General features: G+C 35.3%; 2 protein-coding genes across 2 annotated transcripts; one reads left to right on the top strand and one right to left on the bottom strand.

Annotated features, from left to right (window-relative positions):
- Positions 1 to 727: 727 nt before the first annotated feature.
- Positions 728 to 1,094, top strand: LOC108380124 (cuticle protein 16.5-like). Its single transcript, XM_017636497.1, has 2 exons — positions 728 to 739; positions 813 to 1,094. The coding sequence occupies exons 1-2, from the start codon at positions 728 to 730 to the stop codon at positions 1,092 to 1,094; spliced, it is 294 nt and encodes a 97-aa protein (XP_017491986.1).
- Positions 1,095 to 9,108: 8,014 nt separating this feature from the next.
- Positions 9,109 to 9,786, bottom strand: LOC108380122 (cuticle protein 16.5-like; the record flags this gene model as incomplete). Its single annotated transcript, XM_017636496.1, has 1 exon — positions 9,109 to 9,786. A coding segment is annotated over one exon (678 nt), but the record flags the coding sequence as incomplete, so codon positions are not given.
- Positions 9,787 to 10,076: the final 290 nt, after the last annotated feature.

Raw genomic sequence — 10,076 nt, 5'->3', positions numbered from 1 at the left:
AGGCAAACCTACTTAAAGCGGGCGGATTTGTTGACATTGGTCAGTTACAAGAGAATTACATATGTATGCGCTAGGGTGGTCCAAAAATGCATATGAAAAAGTATAATCGAAATATTTATGCTATCACACCCTAGGATTGTTATATACCGAAAAAAATATCCCTAATTTTTTTTAATCTAAAAATATTTAGAGGTGGCTCGAGCGTTTAAGGTTTTCCATGAATTTTATATGGGAAAATAAACAACTTTTCGTAGAAATGGTATAGAATTTTTTTAAATCAATATTTTTCGATCGGAAAACTCTGTTTCTCTTCAAGAAATTTTTTCGTAGTAACTATATTTTATAGGTCCGCCAAAAAACCCAAATGCAATGCGGGGACGAATAAGAAATCTGAGAGAGCATTAATCTTCCGACTTTACTTTTTGAACCACCCTAGTATGCAATACAGCAATAGTTAGTTATTAATTTTTTTTTCCTATAACATTACCGTTAAAAGCATACATAATCTAATGCAAATTAGTGAAAGAATCTATAAGTTATATGTATTAGGAGTAAGCAAACTAGCTGATGCGAAATAAATTAAAAGCCACTTGCCCGCTTCAAAACAGAATTAAATTGTCTGTCATTGTGCAATCAAAACAAACTTTACTCGTACATTGAGTGCGATACAGTTAGTCGCGTACAGCAGCAATACAATTACCGCACTATATCGCTAAGTAATTACAAAATGTTCAAATACGTAAGTTCCTTGAAGGACAACGCCCAAAAGCATTCACTTTCAGTGTTAATGGATATCAAAATTTTTTTTTCAGGCTATTGTCATTTTTGCCATCGTTGCTTGCGTCACAGCAAAGCCTGCCATCCTGCATGCACCACAGCTCGCTGCAGCTCCAGTGGCTTTGGCCGCTGCAGCGCCAGTCATTACAGCCACCAGTAGCCAAGTGATTGCTCGGCAATATAACGGTATTGCTGCTGCTCCGCTCCTAGCTGCTCCTGCTCCCATCGCACGGCTTGCCACACCCTTAGTTGCACCACTGCCAGCTCCATCCATCCATTATGCCGCTCCAGCAGCGGCAGCAGCAATTTTCCTCTAAATTCTCAACTATGTACGAAACTATGCCACAGCCAAAGTTGTCTAGTTACTACTATGTAAATGGACAAAGTAATAATAATAAAAGTTAATTAGAAAGTATTTAAATTAATTTGCTGGTTTTTAATTTGATTTAGCACCATAACATAGTAAAATGTAAAAATTTATGTAGCAACTTTTGTGCGATAGTTGTTTATAGTGGAAACAAAATTAGATTAACTACACTATGTGCCAGAAACCTTTTTTTGTGTAGTTTATTTTATGGGCTGCTGCGGAAGCATACAAGCTCAAACGCCGCGCCGTCCGTGTTTGGAGCCACAAAAACACGAAGTCGGTAGCTACTACGAGATGTGAAAGGATAACTGAAAGATAGGTGAATACGTTTTGCTCGAAGAGCTGATTAATCTATGCAAAGACTGAATTCGTAAAAGTTTCGAAAATTTTACCAGATGTACTTTATAATGAAGATCTGCGAGTCGTCAAGAACTCTACTTAAGGCTGCCCAATAGACCGTTACACCTTACAAGTAAACAATAAAAGTTCGTCCTACACCTCTGAGACTAAAGTATTTTTGCTAGCAAATTTTGAAAAAAAATGAAATTTTAGTGTCGAAACTATAGACCGGCTTTTACAGTTTTTGGTGACACCTATGTATGTACATTCGGCAACAACAATCTATATATATAATACGCTAAGGGTTTTTTGTCCAGGACAAATTAAAGCATTTGGTCTGTAGATGTGCAAACTCATTTTAGTTTTTCGAAAAGAGTTGCCACATGTTAAACAATTCGACTAAAATTACGTAATAATCAATGCCATCATGTCCGCACCGTTCGTTCGATCTGCAGAAATGAGGTGTCAGATTAAAAGCCTGGGACTGTAGATGTGCAATAAGATTTTACATTTTTGAAAAGAGTTGCCACCTTTTAAAAAATTATATTCAGATTATTAAAAAAAAAAATAAATCAATTATTACCAAATAGGTATCAATCGAAATAGTTTTGAAAAGCTTTGTGTCTTAGCTGAACTATAGGACGGTTACTGCCTGGTTTACAAAATCATATTAGGTAAGAGAAATATGTACATATCGCCATATGGGTGCCAATCGAAGGGGTTTCAGCGGGTAGTTTTTTGAAATATTTTGTAGAGGGTTGCCACCTGACTTAAATGTGGAATTTAGTTTACTTATATACACGTTATATGACATATCAAAATATGAATGTGAAACGAAGGGGTGTTAAGAAATATTTAGTTTGAATGCTAAGAATATTTTTGATGTGTTCAAAGAGGGTTGCCACCTGTTTATATAAATTAATTCAAGTTATTTAATAAGTTAAATAAATAATTAATAAATATCAATCGAAGGGGGTTTGAAAATTTTTTTATTTCTGAACTGTATTTAGCGGGGTTGCCACATGTTTGAAAAATCACATTCCACTTAATTCATCAGTTAATTAAAATATGTATCGTAATATCCGGCGAAGGGGAGTTAACAAGGATTAAGCTTGAAAATCCTTTTGAAGGAGGCTGCATCCTATTTGAAAGGTCCAACTCAATTGACTAATAAAAAAACAGTATGTATATGAAATATAAAAATACCATAGTCAAAGGAAAGAATGTTAAGAAATCTTAAGTTTGATTATTTGGAATGTTAGAAGAGGGTTGCCACGTGTTTAAAAAGTTACATTCAAATTATTCAATTTCAAAAATGAGAGGTCAAATCAAAGACCTTAGCCTGTAGGTGATAAAGTTTTAGTTTTTTAATTAAGAGCTTTTTTCCTCGGTATTGGGTGATTTGAAATTTGACGAAATTAAAATAGACTGTTCTTCTATAACTCTGACTAACATTTGGAATAGTTTTTAAGTTTTGGAAATACAATTTTGGGTGTTTTAACGCCATGCGGGTTCACTAGTTTTTTTTTTAATAGTTCTACTGGAATAGTCAAAATACTTCCTTAGCAAAAGTTTAATATTTTTTGTTTAGTTGTAAATTACTGGCATTAGGGTGGTATTTTAGGGTGTTAGGAAGATCTAGTGGGGAAGTACTAGAACGTGCTATTTGAGGTCAATGAACTTGGAATGAAAACATTGCTTCCTCGGGGCATAACCATCAATACGTCATACTTTATGATACGATTGTAAATGCTGAAGATATGACGAGAAAAAGATTAAAAGCCCAACCCTAAATTCGGCAAAAAAAAAATAAAAATTCGAAATTACTTTGCAAATATACTTCATACTCAGGGGTGTGCGGCAAACTTTTGTTCTGCTATGGTCTACAGCCCAACTAACCTAGCCCGAATCTTTTAATGGATTACCAGTAGCTGAGTAGCTTGTTGGTGATTCTAATTGTATACGTTTTTTTTTATAGAAGACAAACCCAAGCATTCAGCCACAGACCAGCTAGCCAAAAGCCGAACGCTCTCAACGACTCATAAGGGACTCGCACACCAACACCTCGAGTGAGAGTTTTCGGAGCGCTCCGAATAAGGAGTGAGTAGGGAGTCAAAGTATTTATTTATTTTTCTGTTTTTGTCTTTGTATCTAGTCTGTGAAAGGAAAATTAAATTTTCAATCAAGAAGGGATCCAGCCAACCAAATGCGGAGCGTTCTGAATATGGAGTGAATAGGGGTCCCACAGCAAAACCTTATTGTTATCGATTTTGCTATCTACATTTTTTTCGAATTTGTTTTCGATAACTTTATCTTTTTTGTTATGGATATTTTTATCGATATTTTTATTGATTTCGATTTTGTTATTGATTTTGATATCGATATTTTGTTCGATTTTGCTATCGGTATTTTTATCGATTTTGTTAGCGATATTTTTGTCGATTTGGTTATCGATATTGTTATGGATTTTGTTATCGATATTTTTTATCGATTTTGTTATCGATATTTTTTATTTACTTTTTTCGACATTTTATCAATATTTTTATCAATTTTGATTCGAAAATTTTATAACTTTATCTGTTTTGTTACCGGTATTTTTGTCGGTGGTACATTAACTTTTCGTGAATGGCCACAACTGCTAATTTCTCACCCTCCTGTGATTTTTCACTTGCCGGCAACTGGCTACTAAACCAGAATTACGAGCACGAAAAGCATTCTGGATTTCTGTCGTTTTCCAAACTAAGGCAGCCAGTATCTTCAGTGCAGACAAATATAGTTCTTCCCTCAGGATGCTCGGAGCTACACAGATTTGCGCATGAGACCGAAAGACTCCCGACAACCAATATTTGCCAAAGTAATTCCCGTTAAGATCTCGTAATCCTAGGACATAGTCCATCGTGAGAAAAAGGTACGATTTTTTGCCATTCATCTTAAACCATAGTAGTGATATGTACTCAGAATCAGTCTCAAAGACATTTTAGACAAATTTCTTCTAGTGAAAATTTAAGACAAAAAAAGCAGAAATAAAAATTCATCTTGTTAAATTTTTTAAACTATTTGCAGCAAATTTAAATTGCACAGCAAACAAGTAAAATACGCACAAGAACACGGTATTTATGTGCATGTATACGAGTACATACTTAGCGATGCTCTATTGTGAAATATTTATTACCATTTCTTTGTAGAGAGGAAAAATTTACTTGATGACTTAAACTTCTTCGCCCCTTCAACACGTTGTCCCAAGTCTATTATCAATAAAACCAAAGTTTTTAGCCAAATCTAAGATCTCTGATGGAAGAGCAAAGTTTAGACCGCTGCCACTACTACCATTTATGCGTTCTCCTTCGGCCGCATTGCTGGCTCTATGCTTAAGGTTGAAATATTTAAGAACATACATACATTTATATATACATATATATATATATGTATTGCGCATATCTATGCACTTATGTATGTATGCATACTTGTACATTAGACCGTACCAGAAAAAACCAATTCGTTCGTTCGTTATAGTCGGGTTCTAAAGTATTTGTTTTTTTTTTGTTTTTTTTCAAAGTTCATTGACTTCAAGTACCCCGTTCCACAAATATGACTATAAGTGACCATCAGATTAAGGTGCAGGGATGGTATTTTCAGCGACAGTAGCCGAGATTTCTAGATTTAATTTAAGCCTAAGTGAGAGGTTTTATCACGTTTTCTTTCTTTTCTAGAGCTCCTAAAATATTGCAAAAATCGCAGTATTTTTTGACACTTTGACCTCGTTTTTCTCAAAATCCTGACCTGATCGAAACTTTATACTTACGGATTTGTAATCAGCACAAGAAAGGCTATCCAAAACAGCTTTAACATTTGCCGCACCAAAATGGGTGTTGCCATGTGTAAGTTTTCCACACAACACAATGAGCACTGTTATTATTTTATCGCGCTATTTAATCGTGAATTACAACAGAACTCGGACGAATCTGTACACCTTCTTTTTGCATACTTGAAGTACGTTGGTTTTGTTATTAGAATAGCCCGATCTCTCGCGATCACAACTTTTTCAACAATCAAATCAAAAATATTCTTATATACTTATATATATTATTTTTTTGAGACAGCTATTACAAAAAATTTTTAGATATAATTACTTGTGTCAAAAATTTAAATTTAATGACTTGGATCATTTGAGATACCGTCAGAAACGCTCTCTATCTCGCAAAAAAATAATTAAGTGCTTTAACCACTATTTTTAAATAAAATTTCCGAAGGACAATTTTAGAGCCAATGAGAAAAGCAGCACAATTTTTAGTGAGAATAGCAAATTCAAACTGCTCTAGTGAATAAGATACAAAAAAGGTGTGCCTTAACTTTTTCATCCACTAGTGTTCAAACAACAACAAAATTAGCCAATCATGCTATTTACGCTATCTATGCACCTTGCTAGACAGTATGCAATGGATCGTGAATACCCTTCATGTTGAATATTGTCCAACTTTTTTCGTTATTTCTCCCACTGTGCGTTCTAGTACTTAGCCAGATGTCGGTTCTTATCACCCTAACGTACCACCCTAATGTCATGAAATTGAAGTTTTTCGATTATTTCAGTATAACTATTAAAAAAAATTGTATAGCAGTATGTAGATATCAACGAAAAATGTCAAAAGGCGACTCCGAGGTCTGGCGAAGAAAAGAAATCGAATTTGCCTTGCCAAAATACTTTGTTTGCTTGTAAGGTGGTACGATCTAATGTACACATATCTATTTATATATATATATATATATGTGTAATCATGTTCATCTTCATTGGTATTATGAAGTGCCTTTAAGAGAAATGACCATAACTCCACGTTCGCATTCTATCTACTCTAAGCGCATGACAATACCTCAACAACAACAAAAATGCAAAGGAAGAATTTCAACAAATTCCCAACAAGGCAGTCACATTCTAATACAAGTAAGTCGATAATATGTAGATGGTTAGTTTAATGGTAGATTATCATGAAGATAATGCAATTTTGAGGGACAGTACTAGTCCTGAGTAGGACAGTTTTAAAAAATGACTCTTAAATAATTTTCCTTATAATGGTATATTTCGAAAACTGGCGATATTCTGTAAAGGATCGGAAGGATCGGGATAGTATAATTCCATAACATTTATTTTTCGGGATTCATAAAACGCAAACTTATGAATAAATTTTTTTTTACTTGAAAAATCACCAAACTTCCGAAAGGACCCGAAAAATCCGAAAATAAAATGCAAAGCATGGCTAAATAAACGCAATAGATCCCGAAACCTCCCAAGAAAGCTTTGGAAAGTCCCGAAAAAATTACAAACGATCGCGAAACTCAATATTTTTGGACCTGAAAAGTCCCAAAATTCGCGAAAAAATAATGAAAATTAAAATGAAGAATACCTAAAAATCCGGGAAAGTGCCGCAAAATGCCACACGATGAATCCCGAAAACTCCCAAAAATTTTGGAAAGTACCGAGGAGGTCCGATAAGTAAATTAATTACAATCCCGAAAAATTGCGAAAGCCCAATCCGTCCGGGATAAAATTACACGAAAATCTGAATAGGCTCCCAAAAACATCCGAAAATGCAAAAAAAAAGTAAAGCTTTCCTGACAAATTTTCGAGCAGAAAATTATTTAATAATAATTTTTGTTTTTTATTTTCCGGCTACTCATAAAAAGCCAAGTTGTGATTTAAATGCATTTTTAGACCTGAAAGATACCGAAAAAATTCACAAAATTCCAAAAAATATGCAGAGAATTCACGAAAAATAAAACAAGAAGAATACCGAAAACTTATGAAAATAAATCACCAAGGTCCTCAAAAAATTCCCAAATGATAACAAAAAATCTGGAGATATCGAATACGGGCAATTCCGAGAACTTACGAACAAATGCGTATAATTCCAGAAAAAAACAAGAAAATTGTATAAAGTTTCGAAAAAAAGAACGAAAAATAATAAAAATAAAAGCTTTCCTATTAAATCGTTAAGCAGAAAAGTATTTAAATGTTAGATTTTTATATTTTGGTTATTCAAATTACGATTTTAATGCACTTTTGGAACTGTAATCAAAAAACTTTTCGAGAGATACCGAAAAGTAAAAGTCGAAGAGATCCGAAAATTACCAAAAAAAAAAATATAAAAAAATCCTGAGCAAATCCTAAAAGTTGGCAAAAAATCTGGAAAAATAAAATAAGAACAATTCCGAAAGCTTACGAAAAATTCCGAGTATTCCTGTTGTAATTCCAAGAAGCACTTAAACAGCCACAGATCAAAATAAAACACGTAAAAGTCCTAAAAATTTCCAAAAAAAGTTAAAAAAAAATCCTAGAAGACCCCGCATAACCTGGAAAAATAAAATAAGAAAATTTCCGAAAGCTTACGAAAAAATGCCGAATATTCCTGAAAAAATCCCAAGAAACTCCTAAACAATCACATTTTGCTCGCTAAAACACGAAAAGTCCCGAAAATTTCTTAAAAAAGAGTTAGCCAATTCAAAGAAATAAGGAAAAATAAAATAAGAGCAATTCCGAAAACTTACGAAAAAATGCGGAATATTCCTGAAAAAACCCAAGAAACACTTAAACAGTCACAGAGCAAAATAAACACTAAGAGTCCCGAAAGATGCTTTAAAAAGTTAGAGGATTCCCAAAAGATACCCGAAAAATTTTAAATAATAAAATAATAAAAATTCCGAAAACATACGAAAAAATCCCGAATATTCCTGAAAAAATTCCGAGAAGCTATTAAACAGTCACAGAGAGCAAAATAAAACACGAAAAGTCCCGAAAAATAAATTTAAAAAAATTCTGAAAGCTTACGAAAAAATGCCTAATATTCCTGAAAAAAGTCCAAGAAATGCGTACACAGTCACAGAGCAAAACAAAAGACGAAGAGTCCCGAAAATTTCTTAAAAAAGGTAGAAAATCCAAGTGAAATCCGAAAAAAAAATAAAAAATAACAAAAATTCTGAAAGCTTACTCTCAAACAGTCACAGAGAAAAATAAAACACGAAGAGTCCCGAAAATTGTTTTAAAAAATTTGAGAATATTCCCAAAAGATACCCGCAAAATCTCGAATAAGAAAATAAGAAAAACTCCGAAAATTTGTGAAAAATGCGCTTCGTTCCTCAAAGACAGCCGGAGAAACTCTTGAAACCCATCAACAGACATCTCATTTTATTATCACCGCCAGTTTTTGAAGAGACCTTGGCAAAGTTGGCAGATTTTGTTCGCAAAGCACTTAAACCCATTTCGAAACCAGTTGCGAAATTTAAAATAAACAGCTAGTGCTTTTATGAATAAATTCACATTTCTCACTGCTGAGTACACACTCACCAGCAAATAACTTTGTGCGAGAAGTACTTTAAACAATTTACTAGCGATTTTATGAGCATATTTCTTCTCCTTTTATTCAGTTACTTGCAATATTAATAAATGAAATACTCGAACGTACTGGTACATAGAAGTAAAAGACAAAAGCAAAAATGGCTGGGGAGGTTAACAGGTGTCAACTTAAAGCGCTACTGAAGAACATTCACGTATTTGCCAAATATGTATTTATCGGTTTAGTAGCTACGCATATACATGCATACATACATACATACCCGTATGTGCATGTGAGCACAGCTTAGACAACAACACTTGGTGCAACGAGCTTAGCTGGTGCTGCAGCAATTGGAGCAGGAGCTATTACCGATGCGGCAGGGGCAACATAGCGAGCTGGAGCTATGGATGCAACGGAAGGCGCTGTATAAGCAGCTACAGCAGCGGGTATGGGAGCAGGAGCAGCAGCAGCTGTGTAAGCGGCAGCTATGGGTGCCGAGTATGCAGCAGCAGGTGCAGCTGGTGCAGCAGGCGCAACAAAAGCAGCTAAGCTGGGTGCGACCAACTTGGCAGGTGAGGCAGCAGCAGCTATCACTGGTGTTGCATAGTAATTGCTCTGTACATCGACACGTTGACTGGCGACCGCGGAGTTCAATGGAGCATTAGTGTATGCGGCGGCAGCTGGGTATGCGGCGGCATAAGGTGAGGCGACATAAGGTGACGTATACGCAGCGTAGGGTGATGAGTATGCAGCGTATGGTGGTATGCCAAAAGCGGTGGTGGTGGCTACAGGGGCAGGCGCGGGTGCAGCTGCAGCATATGGAGAAGTAGTGTATGCAGCTGCTACGTATGGGGCGGCGGCGGCGGCGGCCACCACAGGAGCAGTAGCGACAGCAACAGGCGCAGCTAAAGCGACTTGTTGGGGTTCAGCTTTAGCTGTTACGCAAGCAGCGCATACAGCAATCAGCAGTAGCAACAACAACTGCAAGAATATAAAGAATTCAATACATAACTAGTTTATTGAAGCGTGTGCATGTGTGTGTGTGTGTGTGTGTGTGTGTGTGTTTATGCGCGCATAAAAAGTCCTTTCTTCAATTCAATCAACCACTTACGAGTTTCGACATCCTGAGTAATATTTGATGGGTGTTCTTTTATTTGTGTGTTTTTTTCTTCACTTTTTGTGTTTGCTTCCTTTCTTCCTTCCTTCCTTACTTTCGTCGTTTCTACTTCTTAGTCGTTGCGAATTCTTGAGTTTGCCGCTTTTAATCAACG

This window comes from Rhagoletis zephyria, unplaced genomic scaffold (assembly GCF_001687245.7).
Source record: "Rhagoletis zephyria isolate East Lansing unplaced genomic scaffold, Rhagoletis_zephyria_1.1 Rzeph_scaffold_18315, whole genome shotgun sequence".
In the NCBI taxonomy this organism is placed as follows: Eukaryota; Metazoa; Arthropoda; class Insecta; order Diptera; family Tephritidae; genus Rhagoletis; species Rhagoletis zephyria.
This window is presented reverse-complemented; position numbering and strand designations above follow the sequence as displayed.